This window comes from Leuciscus leuciscus (genome assembly GCF_965113295.1).
Source record: "Leuciscus leuciscus genome assembly, chromosome: 3".
NCBI lineage: Eukaryota > Metazoa > Chordata > Actinopteri > Cypriniformes > Leuciscidae > Leuciscus > Leuciscus leuciscus.
The window spans coordinates 50,096,273-50,121,661 of record NC_138727.1 but is presented as its reverse complement, the minus strand read 5'-3'; the positions used below and the strand labels follow the sequence as shown (position 1 = coordinate 50,121,661).

The window sequence follows — 25,389 nt, the reverse complement described above, 5'->3', positions numbered from 1 at the left end:
TTTCATAAACTGGCAAATCTGAGAATAGTTGAGAATGTTTTCTGAAACTTCTCTGATCTCGGTCTAGTTTCTGCTGTCTATGAGAAAGTGCACATAAACTTGAGTTACAATACGAAATAGCTATATTTAGCTCGATTCTTTTCTGAAGTGCTCGTGTCGTGAATACTTCACATATTTGCGGCTTTTCCACGGGAGCGCGGAGAGAGAGGTCACGTTCATTGACATATGCAGACAGGAATGAGGAGGAGGGGGGGCAGACATCTGTAGCTTTGCTAAGTTTTCTGATTCATTTCTGTGAATCGATTCGCTCGAGCGATTCATTTCAATGATCACGATCATTTACGCGATCACGTTAGGTAAAAAAAAAAAAAACCTACTCGCGTCGAAAGTTTATTTTCTTGTTTTATAGGAAAATCCTTAGTGTTGACATTATTCTTATTTTTATATATAATTATGTTTACTGAATTTTCATTATAATACAAATATAACAAGACATCACAAATAAATACAATACAATACAATAAAATAAAATAAAGGAACACCAATATCTTAGATTTGTGTATTAAACAGGACTACACCATAATAAAAACAGAGAATAGAATTAGAGATATAAATTATAATTAGAGAATAAAAAAAAAACAATAACATATTTCAAAAATATGCAGAAGAGGATTCACTGTCCAGAGAGTTATACATGTTATACAATATTATATGTAATATATAGGGCGAAGATGAGTTTCCAAATAGTTCAGATATGGGGTCCAGACTTTATAAAACTGAATTTTTTTAATGTAATGCATAGGTAATACACTCCAGGTGAAAATCAACTCCAAATATCGTTACCGTTTTCGTAAGGGTATTTACTTTTTTTTTTTTTTTAAAGGATAAACAGTGCCAAATGACGATCTTGCTTGTCAATTATAAAATACCTGCAGTAGGCTAATAAATGATATCGTTTATAGTTGTTTTTTCCAACTATTACCATATTTAACTGTGTATTGGTGCATCCCTTCGAGCAGCAAAAGCGTTTCTTGAGTCGGGTGTACTGAATCATTCAAACGAACCGATTCAAATGAATGACTCATTCATCAGTCGACATCTGCGAGGCTTGCGTCACTCGTGAAGACTCCGCTTGCGGGTTTCTCGGAGGCGGAATAGACTCGTCCGCGCGTCGATCGGAACGAGTGACTTCACGAGCTTCACGTTATAACGCCGAATACGATCGCGCGAGCCGAAGCGGACGCACGCGACTGAAAGAGTGAAGGATTTACACGAGTCCGATGAGCAGCTTGAAGTCCTCGCTTGACCTGCGTGTGGTGAGTTCACACAAACCAGTTCAGTTCACTCGCGAGTCTCATGAAGCGCTCAAAACATAGTTCATCGTAAAGGTCATTTTCTTAAAAAAGAAAAATGAGAGCTAAGGTAAATGGTTCGATTTAAAGGTCAAACATTTTTCTTAAAAAAAAAAAATTAGAACAAGGGTAAATGATCGGATTTAAAGGTCAAAACTTGTGTTTTATATGACTGTACGGTTTATTAAGTATATTTATTTATTTTTAGAGTTGTAATGTATTGAAGGTCTAATTAGTTTTGGATTGTCTTGAAAGTAGTAGTAAAACAGTAGGATTATTTAAAGCTCCTGAATCACTGAAACTCGACCCGTCGTGCAGAATGCGCCGCAGTTACTGCAGAGGGGCTCAGTGGGTCAATCATGCTGTCAATCACATTTCAGATGAGCCTGTTGTATTCTCATTACTTGTCGGTTTACTTGAAAATGTAAAAGACAGCCCTGAAGCTTTCATTTCACTGCGCCAGCTGAGGTTTCACTTTGAGCTGATATAATGTGGGCGTGCAGCGCTAAATGTCACGGGTTCACTTCACTGTCATCAGTTAAAGAACTTCAAGTTCTGTGAAATAATGCATTCGTGTGAATATCCACGCGTTTAACAGACGCGAGAACAGTACAGAGAAGTAGATTCACGGTCCTGCACATCTACTGGGAACATCTTATGTTAGGCTATGACATCACTTGTACGCGATTATGTCGTCACTCACTCGCAATAAAGAACGAACGAGATTCAAACATAAACGTTTGGATTTAGAATTCTGGAATTCTAAACGGTTTTAGAACGCGGGCTGTCTCTGTCTGAGCGTGACTCGGACTCTGGATGTTGTTCACATGTGAACTACACGTGATTGTTTGTCATTTAGTTTGGGCTCAAACTTTTCACCATAACTGACCATAACTACCAGCCATTCAGTTGCTGGGAGGAAGTGACGCAACTTTAAAGCAAGAGCTCTGATTTACAGTAAATCTCAGAGACCAGACTGAGAAGAGTCATGTGTGTATCAGGAGTTTTTCTGCGATGGATGTTGAGTAAGAGGAAAGTACGGTGTGTTTGGCTATTCTATGAAGAGCAATCATATTTTTCTCATTTGTTTTCATCTAAGAAACAAAAATTGATTTTTGACCAAACGTTCATTGAGCAAAATGTTCAAATATGTAGGCCTACGCCCACGATATGCATGTGTGTATGCTACTGTATTTGAGCAAATAATTCAGCTCATTTATTATTTTTTTATTAAGAAAATATTTAAAATGTTGCTATAGGAAATGTTTACAATAAAATAAATACTGTCATTGTCATAGCTACACTCAATTAAATTTAATAATTAAGATATAATTCATATATTTCACATTTAAGTTTATTATATTTACTTTTGTTATTTTCTTTTTAATTCAATGTTACTATAGAAAACATTTCAATAAAAATAAAATATAAATGTTAAAATAAATTATTTTTCAATACATATTGCCATTTTGATACATTACATTTTATTCATGAAATGTATGAAGATATTAATATTAAAATATTTAATGAACACAGAATCTGTTCATTTGAACTAGGGGTGCAACGGATCAAAAAACTCACGGTTCGGATCGTTTCTCGGATCAGAGTCACGGATCGGATCATTTTTCGGATCAAAACAAAAAAAAAGACAAGACAAATAAACACAAGTTTTGTCTTTTTGTTTATTAACATTTTTAAAATATTAAATTAAAATATATAAAATCAACAGTGGGTGTGCGACGGGTTCATTCCATGAAGCGTGACTATAAACACACTGATAGCGTTTGTGATGGCTTTAGCCCGGTCTGATTGTGCAACGTTGAGCTCCTGTCAGTGAAACACTGAGGTGATGTCGCTTCAAATGCGTGGCCATGCTTGATGTGTTTCCACGGATGTCCCGATACTACTTTTTCACTTCCGATACGATACCGATGCCGCAGCATATCGGCTATTTGCCGATACCGATATCAATCCGATATTTTTATTTTATTCTTGAACTAATACTACTAATAATAAAATATATGGAAGCACTTTGCTCAATTAGCCACATAAAAACATCTCACTCAAATGGAGAACAAATACTTCTCCAGTATATAGTCCACAACAACAGTTGATAATGAAAGACTGTCACCCTTTATTCAAATGACCTTGAGATATGTTTGGTAATTGTAGGCTACCTGAATGAATTTAAAATTAATTTGCTATATTTCAGATCAATATATTTGTTTCCTTAAAATTTTAATTAACTTTAACGTTATTCTCATCTGAATTATAAATCATTTATTTCTGTATAAAATGATACTACCATTAAAAACACATTTGATTTTCTTTTTTAATCAATGTAGAATGTGTAACTTCAAAATAAACAGATTACTCTGTTTGAGGACAAGAAATGAAAACCAATGCAATATAATGTCCAAAAGATGAGATAATGTTTGCTTTTAAACAGCGTGTGTGTGTGTGTGTGTGTGTGTGTGATTGTTCGATCGCGCCCGTGCCTCTCTCTCTCTCTCTCTCTCTTTTTCTCTCTCTCTCTCTCTCTCTCTCTGTCTGACACACACACACACACACACACACACATTCCAGCATACATCGCAGCCTGTTCATTTTGCCGCGTTCATATTTTTTACAGTCTATGGTTCACACCATACGCGAATAGAGAGTCAAATTCGCGTCTAGTTCGAAGCTTGAACAGCTTGAATCCTTTCGCGCGTCCAAAGCGAATAGGACGCGCCGCGCGCGTATAATGATAAAGCGAGCGTTTGAAGCGAAATAGACGCGTGTTCCAGGGAAGCCAAAATGCTCCCATACAGGGGATTTATATGACGCGGGGCGTTCAAGCTCCTCCGTTCGCCATGACCACGCTGTGTGTGGACTGAACATGCGCACAACTTTTTTTTTTTTTCATAAATTAATCCGCGGATCACGTGTGTGCCGAACCGAAGATATTGATCCGAACGGATCACGGATCAATGATGATCCGTTGCACCACTAATTTGAACTAAATACATTAAAAAAAATTATTACATTTATTTGTGTTACTTTTTACATAAATCAAATATTTTACTATAGAAAACATTAAAAACAAAAATTTACATTTTAGTAAATATTGGCATTTTATTACATCTAAAATATTTTACTATAGAAAACATTGAAAACAAAAATATTAGTAATTTTTGTAAATATTGGCATTTTATTTAATGTTGTTCATTAAATGTATTAATATATTAATTCGGTTAATTTTATAAAAATGTTCCTCATTTAAGAAAAACGTTACTATAGATTTGTAATAAAAATATAATTTTTTTAAACAAATAAAAATATTTTAACTACAGTAGTCAACATTTCTACAAGTGGATCAAAACCTTTCATCAAAGTTATACATGAATTTTGGACAACTTTTAACTTTATTGATCCACTTCTCTGGAACTCTGGAATAGTCTTCCTGATACTGTTCGTTGCTCAGACTCGCTCTCCCAGTTTAAAACTAGATTAAAGTCGCATCTCTTCAGCCAGGCATTCATATAATCCTACAGTTCAAACTACAATCCGGCCTCTAGCTCATAAATGCCAGAGGAGAACTGGCCCCAACTGAGCCTGGGTTCTCCCAAGGTTTTTTTTTTCTCCATTAGGTCACCTGATGGAGTTTTTCGGTTCCTTGCCACTGTTGCCTTTGGCTTGCTCAGTTGGGGATATTTTGGGGATATTTAATTTAATTTTATCAATCAATAAATTCCTCTTGAAACAAACTTTGTTGTATTATTTTAATTTAATACTGTGAAGCTGCTTTGATACAATCTGTATTGTGAAAAGCGCTATACAAATAAACTTGACTTGAAATGTTGACTACTGTATAACCATAAATGCATATATTAATTAAAATATGAATATACAAATATCAATGTTTTTGATGCACTTTGCTTCATCACTGTGTGTTTCTCTCTTAGATAAACGCTTCATGTTGGGTAAAGGCGTGAAGCGTAAGCTGGAGCAGGAGGAAGAGGATGGTGTGATGAAGATGGAGGCGTCGCACACCTGCTACTGGTTTCAGCGGCAGACGGTGCTCAACCTTTCCTTACTGAAGCTGCACACCCGGCCGGGACACGGGGAGCCGGACCTGGCCCGCAGGGTGCTCATCACGAACACACTCCGGCACATCCAGGACGAGCTGAGAGGAGAGGAGTGTGTTTCCAGACCGCAGACTCCCTCATCTCCTGTTATAAAGGACAGCTTCAGCACAGCACTGGCTGAAATCGAAGCTCTGTGTCCAACAGTGGGAATAACTGCTTTATTTTCCACATCCGACCAGGACATGCCGGACATTACTAGTGGCACTGACTCGGATAATTCAGGAGAACTGAGAGATCCAGATCCAGATCTTTCTGAAATGCACAGCATTGTGGACTCCTCTATTTCTCTCTCTGACTCCGCCCCATTCACATCTAGCCACGCCCCCTCATGCCTCGCTGACTTCTCATTGGACGATTTCTTGTTCACGGAAATAGACAACTTCCTGTTCGACAGCACGCCATGCAGTTCATCCCTGAGCGTTTCCATGGTAACGGACGACCTCGTTAAGACGCTCGCTGGTTACGGAAACGGCGGGACGAGCCAATCGGCTCTTCCGTCTAATCAGACGTTCAAACTTGATCTGAACGAACTGGATCACATTATGGAGGTTTTGGTTGGGTCATAATTTGATAGGCATTTTATACTTTTTGTACTTGCATCAGGAAATATTAAGGTTGGTTTTTCTGTATTATGGTATGTACAGCAAAAAGGTTACGTATATATGCGTATGTTCGTATATTTATTTTGATACAGTAGCAATGTGATGTAATATATTGCAGCCATTTTGTAATATCATTATGATGTGATAAAGTGATATTTTAATACCTTTTTCTTGTGGAAATTTGATATGAATTACACTATTTTAGTATTTAAAAATTTTAAATAAAAGAAAATCCAAGGTTAAAACTGTGTTCAGTTTGTCCTTTCAAAATGAACCAATTAAATACAGGCATGAATGAAAGTCTGAAACAATGATTTCTCACCAAAACAGCATTTTCTCTTAAATTATTTTAATTTCTTGTGTACACTTAAAGAAAATTTACACACTAGTTTGTTTTTTTCAAAGAACCCAGGCATGCGCGATTGACCTCGGTACAGGCTCTTTAGAGATATCATTCATCTGTATGAGTTTTCCATAGGAATTTTCCCATAACAATTTTTACATGATCCATAGTTTGACTGTACACAGTCCGAAGCCACAGTTAACTATGTAAGCAGTTCTTCTGTATGTCTTTACAATGTGCAAAATCCTCCAGGAGACAGAATAAACAATGACACACACACACACACACACACACAAAAAAAAGAACTGGGAGGAAAAAAAAGAAAAGCCAAAAGATGGGAAACTCTTTACAGATGTTTTCTGGTGAACATTTCCCATCATGCACTCCTGGCGTACAGGACCACTGTGACGGCAGACGTCCTCCAAAAGAGTTGCTTAGGATTTGGCAGATTAAATAAAACACAGATACGGCATGACCAAAAACACAATGATAACAGGAAAATGAGCAAAACGTTACAGCAGATATTGGTCCCTTATTCTCAATACAGCTATATATATATATATTCAAGTTAATCATTCATTCAACGATTCCTTCACTACATTACAGTCCGAAGCCAGTGGTTTCAACTTACATTAAAAAGTAACAAACAACAAAATAAGAACCGAACACGAGCAGCAAAAATATTGAGGAAAAGCTGTCGTTTCTATAGTTGTTGATGGACTCGTCTACAGTCTGTCAGTGAGGAAAGCAAGTTCATTCTTAATCTATTCGCACGAAAAAAAAGAAGGGAAAAAAAAGGATTTTGTGTTCACTAACGCATGTGTGAAATCAAAAAAACTAAAACCTACAAGTAATACCAATATTGATTGTAATGTAATAAGCCAAAACGATTAAAAAAAGTCCTTTGTTACGCAAAATCAAAAGGAATTTTTGCAGGCGGTTTGATTTCAAGTCTATATAACTACGCATTTATATATCTAAATACAAATCAGATCATTCACATAATCATTTGTGCCACTGAAGGACTTTTAAGCCAGTGTTTCATAAAAACAAACAACCAAAAACAGCAAGTGCCTCTCTCTCTCTCTCTCTCTCTCTCTCTCTCTCATACACATTAACTTAACCGTGAAGGATAATCAAAAGGAAACTCTCATCCCTGATTATATACAGATTGGCTCTAATATAAACACAAACTCTTTTCCTATTGCCATTCTACAAATAAAATGATCTGTTTTTTTCTTCTCTAGAGCGATCGATCATTAGCTGATTATCTCACACACTCTTCTCTTAACATAGCATGATGTATTTGAACTTAAAAACGTCCCAGGAAAATGACACACAAAAAAAAGGAGCTAGAAAACCAAAAAGGATGAAATTAAAATCATGTGACTGTCAGTATGGAGTAAACTGGAGAGCGACACACACAGAGACGGAGGCGGAGAGAAGAACGCATCAGTCGGGCAGGAGAGGAGTCAGCGTGGAGGGGAACATGAGGACTTTAGCCTGCATGAACGACAGATCCGGCAGGCCTGAGATCACTCGCTGAGCCTCAGCGCTCAGATTCTCCTCCTTCTGCACAGGCTTTCTGCTGAGAGAGAGCACACACGTCAGACCGATGAGGGAAACATCAGAGAGAGAGATCAGACAGATCAGATATTAGCAAGATATATCAAACCAGACAGATCAGAGAAAGATCAGATCATAGAAAGAGAAATATTGGATCAAAGATATTAGACATATGACCCTGGATCACAAAATCAGTCACATGGGTATTTTTTTTTATTGAGATTTATAAATAATCTGAAAGCTGAATAAATAAGCTATCCATTGATGTGTGGTTTGTTAGGATAGGACAATATTTGGCCGAGATACAACTATTAGAAAATCTGGAATCTGAGGGTGCAGAAAAATCGAAACATTGAGAAAATCTCCTTTAAAAGTTGTTCATTTATGTTTGCGATTGTGCTGCTTTCACTCACAAAAATAAATGTTTTCTATATTTACGGTAGGAAATTTACTAAATATCTTCATGGAACACGATCTTTACTTAATATCCTAATGATTTTTGGCATAAAAGAAAAATCGATAATTTTGACCCATACAATGTATTGTTGGCTATTGCCACAAATATACCTGTGCGACTTATGATCCAGTGTCACATATTAGTAAGAGATCAGGCAGATCACAGAGAGATACGTTTAGAAAAAGAGATTACAGAGAGATCGGACAGATCAGAGAAAGATCAGAGAAATTAGACTGATCGGAGCAAGAGATCAGACATATCAAAGAGAGAGAAATCTGATCAGAGAGAGATCAGCCAGGAGTGTGTTTCCCGAAAGCACCGTTAGCAAACTATGGTCAAAGTTCTGTCGTTATCAGCAGTTCAACAAGCATTTGCAAACAACATCACAAAGTTGTGGTTGAAACGACAGCTCTCGACCTGTAGTTAGAAGCATAGTTTCTTGTTTGCATGACATGTGGACTCAATAAATCCTTATCTGGGGCCAAAGTGTCGTTATTGAAGCATGTGTGAAGCAAAATAACTGAGAAAAATGAGAAATAGTCCTCAGATGCCGTGTTCGTAATTTACAGCAAAACATCAAGCACTAATACGATCTCAAGCAGTTTCATTAAAAGTAGTTATTAGCCGACTCCAACAGGTGCGTGACATCATTAACTAACGTGACTAGCTAGTTGATTTCTTCAACGATGCATCGATAGTGAAACAATGAGTTTCTGAAGCAGCGAGTTACGTTGTTTTACGGGAAACACACCCATGATCAGAAAAAAGACAAGACAAATCAGAGGACGATATCAGACTCATCAGAATATCTTTATAACAGCTTTTCTACATTTTTGCATTACATTTGTGACACCCTAAATTAGTGGCTACCACAATTTATAACATCCCTTTCTTAAAGGGTTAGTTCACCCAAAAATGAAAATAGTGTTATTAATTTCTCACCCTCGTGTCGTTCCAAACCTGTAAGACCTTCGTTCGAGGACAAATTAAGATATTTCTGATGAAATCTGAGAGTTTTCTGTTCCTCCATTGGAGCAGCGTAACTAACACGTTCAAGCCCCAGAAAGGTAGTAAAGACATCATTAAAGTAATCCATGTGACTCCAGTGGATAAACCTTAAAGATGAACTGAACTGAAAAAAAAAAATTTTGATAACGTGTTGTTTATGACAATTAAAAGTAAATGACACTAAAAAAAATTATTAAAAATATCAATATAGCTTTTTTTAAAAGCAACACAAAAATTGCGTTTGTTAGTATAAGAACGCTGGCAATTCTGATGACGTCACTGGAATGGTAGGACCTGCGAAGGTATATGGCAGCTGCAACTGCAGGTCCTATACACACGAAAATGAATCATTTTGGTTACGCGTTTGAGCCTGTGAGGGACAGGCCAGTAGTACTGACTACCACCACAAGGAGAACGATCAGTTTCAGGCTCCAACTACAGTACAGGATCGTTTGGGGGGAGCGGCGCGCGCTGTATCGATTCGCCTCACTGATCAAGTGCAAAAGAAACTACGAGCATGCAACGCCGTTACGTTGTAAATTACACGAAAAGTAATGCAGGTATGATCCAGATTGTATTTACAATGTACATAGTCAATTATTAATGGAGCAATAGTGGTTCATGGTGTTATAAGAGGGAAATGTGGTGGGAGGTTGGAGGGCTGTAGTAGCCTGTCATGCACTCTCATTTATTGTATACAAGCACATTATGCATTTTTTTAAATAGAGACTGCTTATATATGTCGTGTGCATTTAGAGAAAAATACTAAAACATGGTTGAGGTACTGTGCGTTTTAGAAAGTCGAGGCAGATAAATGGCAAATGTGATTGGACGAATTAATCCAATGGGATCGCTTGTTCAGTTAGCTGCACGCAAAATGTTAAAATCAAAATACTCCCTGCATCAACAATGTTTCCTGACACGATGAACATCAGCTAGTTTCAGGGTGAGTAGAGGGACATTGGATTCTGTTGACAGACCTGCTGCGGTTTAGTTAGCTGCCAGTAAACGCATCAATCTGTGATATCGTCGGAGTCATTATTTATTTATACAGTTTATATGGTCGGAGTGGTGGCTAGCTTGTGGAGTTTGACAAAAGTGCTTCCAACTCGTTTAGCTGCTAGCTCTTTACCTAGGTTGGATCGTTTGGTATCTAGCTTGGTTTTGTGACTCAATTTCAATGAATGCCGAGTGTGTCAGTCTCAGTTTTGTTGAACGCTATAAAGCCTGGTTTCCTTGTCAAAGGTAACGTTAGCCTGTGAAAATGTATCGTAACCCCAGCTGCCTTAATAATGCGTTTACTAGCAGCTAACTAAACCGCAGCAGGTCTGTCAACAGAATCCAATGTCCCTCTCTACTCACCCTGAAGCTAGCTGATGTTCATCGTGTCAGGAAACATTGTTGATGCAGGGAGTATTTTGATTTTAACATTTTGCGTGCAGCTAACTGAACAAGCGATCCCATTGGATTAATTCGTCCAATCACATTTGCCATTTATCTGCCTCGACTTTCTAAAACGCACAGTACCTCAACCATGTTTTAGTATTTTTCTCTAAATGCACACGACATATATAAGCAGTCTCTATTTAAAAAAATGCATAATGTGCTTGTATACAATAAATGAGAGTGCATGACAGGCTACTACAGCCCTCCAACCTCCCACCACATTTCCCTCTTATAACACCATGAACCACTATTGCTCCATTAATAATTGACTATGTACATTGTAAATACAATCTGGATCATACCTGCATTACTTTTCGTGTAATTTACAACGTAACGGCGTTGCATGCTCGTAGTTTCTTTTGCACTTGATCAGTGAGGCGAATCGATACAGCGCGCGCCGCTCCCCCCAAACGATCCTGTACTGTAGTTGGAGCCTGAAACTGATCGTTCTCCTTGTGGTGGTAGTCAGTACTACTGGCCTGTCCCTCACAGGCTCAAACGCGTAACCAAAATGATTCATTTTCGTGTGTATAGGACCTGCAGTTGCAGCTGCCATATACCTTCGCAGGTCCTACCATTCCAGTGACGTCATCAGAATTGCCAGCGTTCTTATACTAACAAACGCAATTTTTGTGTTGCTTTTAAAAAAAGCTATATTGATATTTTTAATAATTTTTTTTAGTGTCATTTACTTTTAATTGTCATAAACAACACGTTATCAAATATTTTTTTTTTCAGTTCAGTTCATCTTTAATTTGATGAAGTGACACAAGTTTATTAAGTGGTAAATTATACTTTTTTTGTGCAAACAAAGCATTTGCGTTGCTTCATAAAATTAAGGTTGAACCGCTGGAGTCAAATGGGTTACTTTAATGTCTTACAACCTTTCTTGGGCTTGAACGTGTTAGTTACGTTGCTCTAATGGAGGGACAGAAAGCTCTCCGATTTCATTAAAAAGATTTGTGTCCTGAAGATGAACGAATGTGTTACAGCTTTGGAACGACATGAGGGTGTGTAATTACGACAGATTAACATTTTTGGGTGAACTAACCCTATATTTGATCAGACTTACAAAAGTAAAAAAATTGCCACACAAAGTAGGATTAAAAAGGCAAAATAACCATATAATCAAAGGATAAAAACTGGACGACAACCACTAAATGAAATAACAAACCTAGTGCTACACATAAAAACACAGTTTTCAATATGTAACAGGTTTCAAACAGCTGCAATTGTTTCAATTTTGTGTAAAACCGTGGCAGTCGGATCAAATAATGAGTTCATGCCTACAGATGTCCAGCATCCCTGTAAACTCATGAGGAAGTGTGTGTGTGTCTGTGTGAACAAGTGAGTCTCACTGACCTGGTGGAGGTGCTGGTCTTCTCGACGGTGGACATGAGGCGAGCGAACGCATCCACGACTCTCCTGCCCCCCCCGCTGACGTCCAGCTTGGCTTGGGTCAGCTCGTACAGCTCCGGGTCCACGCCTGCACACGCATATCACACGCATATCAGAACACCTGTGTGATACGCTACCACACGCGCGCATCAGGGTTTGAAATTAACACCCGCACACTGCAAGTAAAACCATAATAACGCTGTCAGATCACTGGCCGATTCGGCGGGTTACTTATTATGTTTACTCACTTTGCTGGGGAAGTTTGTGTAAGCCAAATCTGCAATGATTTAATGCAAATACTGAACTCGTGAGTCATCATGATATATTAAATACAGCGTATTGAGCAGAATCTGTGCATATCTGGCTTACTTGAACACACACGTCACTTCAGAACAAATAACAGCGCGCTTGCTCATTTGCATTGAAGCAATAGCGAAGATTAAAAAGCATTTGGTTAATAGAAAAGACTGTTATTTTCCAACATCCTACTTTTTTAAAATGTTTTTGTACTGTATTGATCTGTCCACCTAAAACACATGTTTGGTGAAAAGGATAAGGATGAAAGAGGAAGGGAGGAGATGCTGGATGACAGGATTGTGTTTGAATAAGAACTGAATTTATGAAATCCTCATTTCATAATATATATATAGCGTAGTCAACATTTGAAGTGGATCAAAACCTTTCATCAAAGTTATACATGAATTTTGAACAATACCCGTTCTTGTCTTAGGACAACTTTGATGAACTTTTTTGATCCACTTCAAATGTTGACTACTGTAGATATAAGCTGTTAATCGGTTTAATTTATTTTCTTTTTATTTATTTTTTCTTTGGCTAGTAGAAGTTCTGAATGTCCGGCAACTTCTTATTTAATTTAGTAGCCAAATTGGCCGGTGAGAAAAAAAGTTCATTTCAAACCCTGGTACGCATGCAAGAACGGTCATTTGAAAGGACGGTTAAAGACATGGATGCAAATAGAGCCGAGATGATGAACACACACACACACACACACACACACACACACACACACAGCGCTGGTGTTAAACAGCAAACCTGGTATGGAGGTGGCCGGGCCGGAGGGCGACTCGTCCACGGGGCCGAAAAAATCGAGGTTGAGCAGAGACGAGCCTCCACTCGCTTCAGAGAGAACGAGGGATGATGAAAGAGAGGAGAAGGGTTACGGACAGACAGAGAGAGAGAAAACAGGAGAGCAGAAGATGACATATACGCTCAGATCTGGATTAGTGTTGAAATCTACATGAGCAGATTAGTGTTGGTTTCTGTTAGCGAGAAGCATTCGTGAACATCCAACATTAGCATAGAGACGGCTACTGTACGACTGCTAATCTACAGGCTAGTGTCGAGAACAAGAAGAGCTTAGCTCCTCCATCCTTCTCTGTGGTGTTAGTGAGAGAGACGAGAGGTGGCTGTTACCGTCCAGAGGGTTTGTAAGGCCACTGCTGCTCCAGTCAAACTGAACGGGAGGAAGAGACTCCTGACGGGGAAAGAGGACATCATATCACAACAAAGTAACGCAAAAAATTTAAACATCTTAATCTATTTTAAAGTTATCTGTCCGATTCTTTTTAAATGTGTGATTCTTTTATTTACTGATTGGTGTATTAGCCTTAGAAATGTGGCTCTTTTTTTGCATTTTAAATCCTAATTTTGTGTAACTATTTCCACTTTTTTTAAGTTTGATCAAATAATAAATCAAGAAAGGGATGCTATAAATTGTGGTAGCCACTGATTTTGGATGTTTCATCACAAAAGCAATGCAAAAAATTTGCACTTTGTGATGATACAAACAATCAAGCAGGTGAGATTTGCTATATACAACCTATATATGTGATTATGGGGCGTGTTTCAACCGAACCAGGAAAGAAAATGCCTCTGCACTCAATTGGATAGACCTACAACCAATCAGAGCAAAGGAGTAAGTGACCTATGTTCTTCATTCATCTTTCCGATCGAACTTTAGTAATTAGAACTAAAACATGGTAACCATGTATGAATGCATATTTGTCATTTTAACTGAACTCAGGACTGGTGGTGCTTAAGATATTGTTGGTCATTCAGTGTTTCTGTAAAAAGAAAATAGATAATCGTGATTATTATTAAAACATAATAATACTACTACTAATTCTACTACTAATAACTATATACAACGCACTAAGGATTGATGAGGTTCATGAATATTAATCACGTTTTCAGCGTTCACTCAAACTGATTTGCTGAAATCAAAACAGGGTTGAACGCCAGCCAATTAGATTGCCGTTTGTGCATTAGCTCCGCCCACTACCGGAGAAACCGCCATATCTTCTTAAAAGTTCACTGAGCTGCATTGAAATAGTACAGATCGCTTGACGGAGAGAGAAACTCTCAAGCGCTCAGTAAGAGTGTTCAGCGAGTCAAAATATATCTATGCTAAACTTATACTTAGCCTCGAACACACACTGGCAAATCAAATCTAGGAATTTATAGGCTAATGGCTACTTATAGACATTATTTAGTCGCACAGAGTGAAGATTTACTCGCATATGTATTGTAGAGGGTTGTATATAATATATCCTCCCACACAAACATACTATACGCGGATAACGTTATACTTATTTATCCAACTTTATATAGAGCTGAGCGAATATAGTTACATTTTGCAACCATAAAGACAATCATTGAGATTTGCAATATAGTATATATCGCTTTATCTGAGTATACATTATGTATGCGGATACAGTAGGATAATCTATATATATGCGATATGCTGCAATATTGTGATTTCTGAGTGACGCGTTTGATCAGATGAAGGTCAGTGAAGACGCTCACCTGCGCGGCGTCTGGAGGACAGGTGCTCAACTCCGAGACGACTGCAGGAGATTGTGCTATCGAGGCGATCATCTCAGCGGCGGAGACGGGCTTCACCGGCTCTTTCGTGGGTTCCAGCATCCCCTGCACACACACAGATGTCTCAGATCACTCTCTATCTCTCTTCTAAATGTCGTAATCCTTTGTTAACAAATAAGTATTCATTACTTCAATGAGCTCATTGTTTCTGCCTTAAATTATTACATCGTTTAAATTAATACATTTTTAGCTAACTGTGATTTTTGTATGTGTACATTTCTGAAATGCATAACTTAGACAGTTTCCTCTGAAACGATGTGTATTGTGAAAAGCGCTATACAAATAAATGTGAATTGAATTGAATGATTGATTTAACACACTGGTTTAAAATAAACCAGCATCACACACACACACACACACACACACAGATCGCCTGCAGCTGGGCTCGACTCACCAGACTGGCAGCGTACATTGGCACAATTACAGGCTGCTTTTTATGGCCCGTGAACAGCTGAGGAGAAAGAGACACAAACAGAAGAGGAGAAAAGTTAAAGAGGCCATATTATTGAGTCTTGATTTAGTTTTTAGGGTCTACTAGAACAGCTTTTCATGCTTGAATGTTCAAAACACATGATTTTCCCCATATAGTGTCTTGTGATTGGTCGAGTGTGTTTGGGAAATGTCCCGCTCCTTACCATAACCGCCAGTTTCAACACACTACTAACTAACTCAACCAGGCCCCGCCCCTTTATTCTGCATATTAATTATTTAAATGAGGAATATTGTGACGTGTTCATTCCCGGAAGAAACTCAAGACTACACTGTCAAATAAAAATTTTAATTTTGAATATTCATCAAATAAATAATAAAACTGCCGAACAATATGTAGATGTAGTGAGTAGAAATGGATTGTTTCTGAATGGCAGTTTGCTATTTTGTAGATGACGTGGATGTCCTTCCTAAATCTTCGTTCGCGAAGCCAAGCCAAGCCATGAGTATATTACGCTGTCAGTTGAAGCGTGTTTCCTTTAGGTTACTGATGCACTTACACCGTTTTATGCACTATTGTAGCCTAATTTTCCTACTAGTTTCTAGTTACTAGTTTCAAAAATTAATGCACTTTAAAAAGTGAATGTCATTTCATTTCAATAAAAGATGCGATGCTTGATTTTGGTTTATATTTGCTTTTCTGCGCTCGCTTGCGCCCTCTTGTGGGCATACAGTACTTTTTTCGGCTAACATTAAGTATTGTCTTAAGAATTCGAATATAATTCGAATTTTGCTAATATTTAAGAAAGATATTTTATATTCTGATTTAGCTTTTCAGCCATTTTGACAGCCCTAGTTCAGAAACAGTGGCTACGTTTACATGCACAACTTCTGTTTCTTATGTTTCACAACTTATATATGACGAATCCGAGCGTAGTGTTCACATGAACGCTAAACGCGAACTGCACGAATATAAAGAGGTCTTATGCGCCTTTTGCGTATAATAACCATTCTCTTACATTGGTTCATTATTTGTTTTAAACAGCAGACTTAATATTTATCCAATTCTGTTCAGAATTCAGAGACAATGAGCATATGAACCGTTGTGCCGTGCTGCTAATATTTATCACGCAGTAAAAAGGAGTGAAAGGAGAAGTTTAGAATGACGGGACACTCATTTATACGACACTTTATTCAACAGGAAGAACAGCTTGTTCACCGCATCACACGTCATTACGCTATTTCAACCTCATTGCACATGCGCAGTCCTTTCAGTCTCAGTTTTCAATCCGATCAAGTGTTTATGTTCTCTCGATCGGATTAGAAAAGGAATAAACCTTTAAATAAAAGGAAGAAATCTTTCAATCCGATCAAAATTTCATTTGGCTCGAGCTCAATCGGATCGATTAAGGAGTTTACATTGAGGCTTTTCAGTCCGATTGAGCCGTCAATCCGATTACTAACGGATTATTTGGTTGCGTGTAAACGTAGCCAGAGACACTGATGTAGAGAATAACTCCCGCTGGAGGGACTTTGTAACTTTTTCATGCTCAAACATCAAGAATACACACTAAAGAAAGTTAAACATGGTCTACTTTGAACACAACATTTTTTTTTCCATAATCCAACTCACTATATTTCTGGTGTCAATGCCGAGAGAGCAGAGCAGGGCTTTATTGGTGTGAGAGCCGCCCCACTGGTACCGGAGACCGTAGGCATTGTTAACATCCTGAAGCTGCTGCCACACGTCCCGCAACGCCCTACAAAACCCACAGGAGGAGACAAGAGACCACAGAAAAATCATGAAGACTTCATTACAGCATCTGGCCCTCAGCAAACACACTCGCGGCTCCTCACCCGTCGTCGCTGTGTTCCTGTCCTGATGTGTCAGGGGGTTTGAGGAAGGTGTCGAGCGTGGTCACGTCTTCCTCCACCCGAGGGGCGAGAACCAGCTCGAAACTGGCCTGGAAGATCTTCTCCAAACGGCTGAACAGAGCAGTCTTAGTGGAAAACACAGCAGAATACAACGGCTTCAACAAAGACCTTTTGAAAAGATTGTGCCATGCATATATGTAATTTTTTTATTTTTTTCTATTATTTATTTAATTATTTATTTTTTGATATTCAGATGTCCTGTTGATCAGATTGGGGATTGCTTTGTTGGGGCTGGATAGGGTTGTTTATGGTGGGTAGGGTGGTATAAAATGTAAAAATGCAGTTTGCAACAATAAAAATTCTATGACAAAAAAAAAAGAAAAAAAAGATTGTTCCGAAAAATAGAACTGCCAATTTAACTAAACCCAAGATAGTGGACGAGGACGAGGTGAGAGAAACACTGATTATATACATAAACAGCTGTTCAAAATGTTTGGGGTCAGTAAGATTTATTTATTTATTTTGCATTAAATTGATCCAAAGTGACAGTGAAGACATGTATAATGTTACAAACAATTCTGGTTCCACAGAATTGAGTTCAATTCTACTAAATGCTGTTTTTTTCTTGTGATGCCATTTTCACAAAAATATTGAGCAGCACAACTATTTTCAACTTTGATTATAATCAGAAATGTTTCTTGAGCATCAAATCAGAATAATTTCTGAAGGATCATGTGACACTGAAGATTGAAGTAATGATGCTGAAAATTCAGCTTTGATCACAGGAATATATTATATTTTAACAAATCTTCACATGGAAAACAGTTTCTCAATATTACTGTTGCTACAGCTCTTACTGACCCCAAACCTCTGAATGATAGTGCACATTTATTACAGAAAATCACTGATGATAATAGCCCAGTGCAATTAAAAACTGAATATATTACCCAATATTTGTGTTATTGATCTTTACGCTTAGAGTGAGAGAAAATTGATTTATTTTAAAATAAAGTGTTTTTCTGTTTTTAACATGCATTTAGTTTCGACTTAATGACTAACTTGTGCAGTGAAATTAATGAAAGAGATTAATGCTTAATTAGTCATGTAGAAAGAGTAAACCATCCGGTCCAGGTACATTCCTGAATCTGGTATCTCTGCCAGTTTTCAATCCCTTTCATCATTTAGGACAACAAATTGAGGAACAGAATGGGACAAAGTCAAAAACAGTAAATATAAATCAACCAACTAATATTTTAGATAATCAGACCTACCGTTGTGCAACTTTTGCGCTCCTCCGCACCAGTAGGGGGCGCCGTAACCGTCTGGCTCCCGTGCCATTCGTCTCCATTTTTTTCACTACACAATGAATCCTGTTCCTGCCCGAACGTTGCCCACGATTCCTCTCCATTCTGGCTCTGATCCGGCTCAGAGAAAGCCTGCCAACCTCCGGTATCACCGGCATTGTCCACCTGCGCGGAGCTGAAATCCGCAAAACTGTCACTTTCAGGAAACTCTGCAAACGTAGTTGCTTCCTCGCCTGCCAAATCCGTTTTACTAGGTTCTTGTGATGCGTCAAAATCGCCAAATTCATCGTCTTCACCATCCATTTTGGGGTCCGTTTCAGCCTGAGCGACTAGCGTTGTGGCCCCCTGCTGGTCAAAATCAGCAAATCCAGTCGCGCTAAATGAGCTAGCGTCTCCAAAGTCCCCGAAATCTCCGAAATCCTCATCGTCATCCTCGGCAAGTTGGCTGTGATCAGCCGGAGTGGCAGTGTCCTCCTGAAGCGGAGGCGAAGGTACGGATCCCGTCGTGCTAAAGTCGCCGAATTCTTCGAGTGCGTCTGTTGATAGCGGCCGACCAAAGGAAGTCTCTGTTTCCGTCTCCGTTTCTTCGTTCTCGTTCTCTGAGCCTTTCTCATCTGATTGTTCAGCACTACATCTCTCCTCAGAGTCGGGCGAAATGCCGCTATCATCGGCTACACCGTTAACGGCTAGCGGTTGCGCTGTGCTAACAGCTTCAGTAGCATCAACTTCTAGATCCTTTTGATCTAAATCCGACCCTTCATGGAAACTCAAGCTCCCGTTGCTGAGACCTTCCGAGTTTTCCAAAGGGAATCCAAACCCTGTGTTTCTCGAATCCCTGCTGTTGTCCACTTTACTAGCTCCTCGCACTTCAACAACACCGTCGCTAATGTCATTCTGCGCCGGTTGATTTGAATGTTCCCAGTCTGTGTTTGAAGGCTGGTTGTGTTCAGCATTTGAAAAAGCAGCGAAATCTGCAAAATCATCTGGACTTTCACTGTTTTTGTGTGGCGTAGGAGGGCTTCCTACTTGGTCTAACGTTGCAAATCCGTTCGTTAGCACTTCAGCGGTGCCATTGCAGTCGCTATCAGTCCGAGATCCGGTTGCAAACTCCAGGGACGTGATGTGAGCTTGATGCTCGGTCAACTTTTTAAGTTCCTCCACACTAACCGTTCTGCCATTGGGCGTGCCAGTCTGGCTAGGCGCCACGCCATTAACCTTAGCATTTTGAGACGACAGTCCCACGATTCTCCCGTTGCTCAGTAGCTCCGGCGGCGAGGTGGCGTTTAAAGCCCGATTCTGGTTGAACGAGGTGGGCGTGTCGAACTCCGAGAAGCTGGTGCTGTTCGGGACGCCGGTGAAGTCGCTGAATTCATCGTCCTCGTCCTCGACGCCGTCCTCCATCGGGGGGGGAGAGGAGGAGTACATGCGTATCACGTCAGGCTCCATGGGGACCTGAGCAGAAACACACGGCCAAGAGCTCACGCCTGCAGCAGATTAGCAAAGCAATGTACGCTAGATTAGCATCAAGAATATGACTGTGGCAAAACAAGTACAAATTGTAATCTTACAGACCAGTATTTTCCAATGAGACACAAGGCAAGATTTTGGCAACAACTAGATCTAGATTTGTGATTGTTTGAGAAAGTTTTCTTGGCAATTGAAACATGATTAATTTAAATAAAAGACAAATATATGCGCTGCATGTTTCAGAGTGAAGCCCAGCACCGTGTTCATTTACACACGAGCAGCTCATGATCCAGTGGGTTTTTTTTTATATATATACAAGTATTTTTATTCGAATTTTACATTTTACAAAAAAGCAAAGGAAAACAAAATACATTTAGAAAATGTATACAACTCAATGAATGATAATATCAACAGAAACAACAATATAAATAATTATTAATATCATCCACCATTAAAAACGATAATATAAAAAGGGTGATCCAGTGTTTTAAGTCTCAAATTGAGCTCCTCTTTATATTTATATAGGCTATATAATATACATTTTATATAAATATATATACAGTATATACATGCAAAATAATTCTTAAATATATACATGCATGTGTGTGTGTTTATATATACAGAATAATTATACACAGCACACACACACACACACACACACACACACACACACACACACACACACACACACATATATTATGTAAACACATACTTTTATTTTGAATGAGCTATAGATCGTTTCACAGCCCTAATTCACTCTGAAACATGTAGTGTTCGTGTGTGTGTTTAATTAAATCACAGCCTTTGTAATTTAATAATCACATCTATTCATATTCTTGTGGATTTGGGAACGCAATATACGCCAAACATCTTCCCATACTTGTTGTCAACAAAATAAAAGCGTGATTTTTTTAAACATTTTAATATGAATAAATTAAGACAGCATTAAATATTATTATTGTACTTTTTATTATTGTTGTACAGTAAAATATAACTATTGGCATATTTTTCTTAATTACTTATTTTTAAATTTTACAGTCATAATATTAGTAATGGTTCTTGTTTTGTTTCATATATGTATTTAGTAATAGTAATAAAAATTATATATATATATATATATATATATATATATATTATTTTACAGTCATATTGATATATAAAAAATTTAAAATACAATTTTTAACAGAAAAAAAGATTGCTTTGCCCCTAAAATTGTGCGGCCCTACAACGCATGTAACATGATGACTGTTGGAAAGCTATTAATATAATTAAAGTGTCAGGATGCCCACAGGATTAGTCCAAAACTGTAATTACATTTAATTTGAAATGGAAAGAGTCATTTGGAAATGATTTCTGACACACAAAGAGAGTCACGCCTTCTGCAACGCTGCATGTTTTAAACAGCAGGAGCTTCTGCACACGCTTCCTCCTTAACTAACACGAGCCTCGCTTTTCTACATCAGCGTCGTCCTGCGTCTAATCACTGCAAAGACAAGAAACACTTTCACTTCTGCGCTACAAAAAGTGTGTGATTTTAACACTAAATATTACATTTTAGTGAGTGAATAATCCCACACTGCTTGTGCTTTAATGCCTTAAAAGGAGCTTTTGAGACAACCATCAATAAATCTTCTTAATCTTGATATGAATAATCTTGTGTTAATTACGTCTATTCAAAGCACTGATAACCACTGCAATCCCACTGAACAATCGCTTCCTGATGGCACCGCTCACTAAAAAAGTGCTTCACAGACACTCTTGTTGTCTAACTCAAATCAAATCAGCGAGAGTAAAACCAGACAGATTGTCTTCAAATTAGACACTAATTAAGTGCTAATACTAGGAGAAGTAGTGGAGCAACAGGGAAACCGGATCAATTCAGGGAGTCATGAATAAATAAACCAGAAGAATTCAGTCACTGAATGCAATTATTTACAAAGTAGAGAAAAAGCACAAACCAAATAAAACGGTCTATTGTCCCGGGAACTTGTTGTTTGCTGAAAGAAGGCTCAAACAATGACATGATCTTTGACAAACCACAGTTTACATTCGCACCACTTTAGTGACTCATATGCCATTTAATGGTTTCTCTATTCTAGCACAAACACACAAAAAACATACAAGAAAGCCTCAGATTTCCAATTGAATAATTTACTATTCTGTTTCATATTATTGTGAATTGAATGAATAAAAACGAACATGCGATGAAGGACATCATCATTAATTTGATCAGATTGACAGAAATACTCTATTTTCCTATAAGGATAAATCCATTTAAAGGGCACTACATCTATAAATATCTAAAATCATAACTCAACATTCATATTACTCAGATGATGACTGTATTGCAGTACTTTAACTCTTCTGAGGTACAAAAGCAACGTTTTATTACATTTTGCGGTTATATGAAAGTTTTCGAGTACATAAGACACACTTTAAGAGTACAGTTATTAAATCAGTGATTTCAAATAAATAAATTGATTTTAATATCACAGCTGTCAAGAAACAGCAGGCCTACAGGACATAAACTGATACAACTTTCCATAATAACTAACGTACATAAACCAGCTGAATGGATTAGTTTAGCCTAAACTGTATTTATCCTAGATTAAATCCGAATTAAACTGACATTTAGTCTTTTGGACAGAATCGAATCGTTTTGGTGATGTTTACATTCCGGCTAGCAGTTAGCAGTTAGCCTGATCACAGCAGTGAAATGACACCTGACAGCATAAACCGAGTTATTTCTCACTGTCAAAACAAGCTGCTTCTTTCTAAACAATGGAAAAAGTTGCCATAACAATCATGTTATTTTTCTCTAGGTGATTTAGAAGCGCAAACTTATTCAGTTAGCATGCAAACTCAATGTAGCATCAGAACCCATTGATTAACAAGGGCGATGCTAGCAAGCTAACACTAGCATTAGCCTCGATGCCATCGGCTAGCTCTCGCGCAGCTGTCAATCATCTTCTTACCTCAGGAGTCCGGAGTGATGCGTCCATCCTCACGGCGAGCATCTGTAGCTCTTACATACACACACAACTGGCTCGAGCTCTCTCTGTCAGTCTGTGTGTGTGTGTGTGTGTGTATGACAGTGTGTGTGAGTATCCTGCTCTTTTCCCGAGGATTACCCAGCATGCATCAGGGGCTGTGGTGTGGCACTTCTGGACTCTCATGTTGATTGGTCGAAGCTGATTTGGGAGATTTCAACTAAACCCAGCACTGAATTACTAACATGTAAAAGTCAGAAATAAATTTTTATGTATAAAGACCCAATTTATACTGTGACAAATGAATATTATAAATGTGTTAAACATCATTTGGAAATAATAGTTTCTATATATTAGTTACTCACTATAGTACTGTATTATATTATTGTATTTGGCTCGCAATGAGCCAAATAATGAGAAACAACCAAATTGCTTACCACAGCTATGCAGACGACACACAGCTGTACTTAGCCCTATCGCCTAATGATTACAGCCCCATTGACTCCCTGTGCCGATGCATTGACGAAGTCAACAGTTGGATGTGTCAAAACTTTCTTCAATTAAACAAAGACAAAACTGAAGTTATTGCGTTTGGAAACAAAGATGAAGTTCTCAAGGTGAACGCATACCTTCACTCTAGGGGTCAAACAACTAAAAATCAAGTCAGGAATCTTGGTGTGACACTAGAGTCAGACCTTAGTTTCAGTAGTCATGTCAAAGCAATAACTAAATCAGCATACTATCATCTGAAAAATATTGCAAGAATTAGATGCTTTGTTTCCAGACAAGACTTAGAGAAACTTGTGCATGCTTTCATCACCAGCAGGGTGGATTATTGTAATGGACTCCTCACTGGCCTTCCCAAAAAGACCATAAGACAGTTGCAGCTCATACAGAACGCTGCCGCTAGGATTCTGAGCAGAACCAGGAAATATAAACATATCACACCAGTCCTCAGGGGCCTGTTTCAATAAGGAGGTTCAACCAACTCTGAGTTAAAACTTGAACTCTGAGTTGACTTACCCTGAGATGGAAAACTCTGAGTTTTCGGTTACAGAACAGCTGAAATGAGTTAGTTCAATCAACTCTGAGTTGACTGACTCTGAGTTAAGCGCGTGCACCACAACTATAAAAAGCCATTAGCAATGGAGCGCAGATATTACGAGTCACCATGGCAACAGCGCCAGACAAAAAGAGGTCTTCATATTTCTTCACATTTTAATTACTGTTATACAGTGATGGGTGTAATTAATTACCAAGTAATCTAAATACTGTAATTTAATTAAAGGGATTACTCTTAATTCTTCTGTAATTTAAAGTTTAATCTGATGTAATTGTATTAGACTATAGAACAATTCTGTATAGGCTATTTAACATACATTTTTAAAAGTTATATTTTTAATGTAACCTTCTCCCTCTACACACTTTGGTCAATTCAAGAATAATTCATGCAATTGTTTATTTGAAAGCATTAAAAGTGCTGTTTGTCTCTCCTTGTATTGTTCAAGTGTTTAAGGTTGACATGGGATTTAGTAATTAGTAATAAGTAGACCAATAATTTCTAAAGATAGTCATTATTACATTAATCTAATTACACTGTTGAAGATGTCATTTGTAGTTAGTAATACAAGTAACTTGCCCAACTGTTATAATATCAGAGGTGAAACTGGAAGAACAGTATGTTATTCAACCTAATTTTAATTTTCATGTAGGTGCAATCCTGCAGGCATTAAAAGAACATGGCAGCAGCTGAAATGTTAATATAAAAACATAATTCAGTCAAGTAAGGCTTGAGCATAGTATGGGTGTAGGCTACCTGACTTTACAAACATTTGACATATTAAATAACTAAAGCATCCAGTGTCTAGCAGTGCAGCAGCATTACGGCTGAGGGAATTCCTGGACGGACTTCAGAGCCAGTCCCAAAGATACAAGGGCCTTCATAAAATGTAAGAGGTTTACATATGTGTTATTTTTTATATAGGCTATTTTTGAGATTTCCATTTATTTTACTTTGGGTTAGGATTTTTGTTGGTCCCAATAGATTCTGATGGTAATATCTGTCTTTTGGAGCCTCCTGTCCCAACAGAACCCCAGGCAGTCGTAAGTTGCCTACTC

At 38.1% G+C, this 25,389-nt stretch overlaps 2 protein-coding genes across 7 annotated transcripts; one reads left to right on the top strand and one right to left on the bottom strand.

The window, feature by feature from the left end:
- The first annotated feature begins 1,011 nt into the window (after nt 1–1,011).
- sertad2a (SERTA domain containing 2a) lies at nt 1,012–6,895 on the top strand. 2 transcript variants are annotated; one of them, XM_082164498.1, is made up of 2 exons: nt 1,012–1,316; nt 5,300–6,895. In XM_082164498.1, exon 2 carries the CDS (start codon nt 5,311–5,313, stop codon nt 6,046–6,048), a length of 738 nt encoding a protein of 245 aa, XP_082020624.1. In that variant the 5' UTR covers nt 1,012–1,316; nt 5,300–5,310; the 3' UTR covers nt 6,049–6,895. The 2 variants fall into 2 exon arrangements, with proteins under 2 accessions (XP_082020624.1, XP_082020625.1); XM_082164499.1 differs by lacking the exon at nt 1,012–1,316 and adding an exon at nt 1,329–2,393.
- Nucleotides 6,417–23,433, bottom strand: aftpha (aftiphilin a). Of its 5 annotated transcripts, none has more exons than XM_082164495.1 (10): nt 23,257–23,433; nt 18,782–20,298; nt 17,493–17,635; nt 17,269–17,395; nt 15,601–15,657; nt 15,129–15,251; nt 13,737–13,797; nt 13,356–13,439; nt 12,267–12,390; nt 6,417–8,015 (listed from the first exon to the last, which is right to left on the bottom strand). In XM_082164495.1, exons 2-10 carry the CDS (start codon nt 20,258–20,260, stop codon nt 7,880–7,882), a joined length of 2,334 nt encoding a protein of 777 aa, XP_082020621.1. In that variant the 5' UTR covers nt 20,261–20,298; nt 23,257–23,433; the 3' UTR covers nt 6,417–7,879. The 5 variants fall into 5 exon arrangements, with proteins under 5 accessions (XP_082020621.1, XP_082020619.1, XP_082020620.1 ...); XM_082164493.1 differs by having other exon boundaries at nt 18,782–20,266; XM_082164494.1 differs by having other exon boundaries at nt 6,417–8,012; nt 18,782–20,266.
- Nucleotides 23,434–25,389: the final 1,956 nt, after the last annotated feature.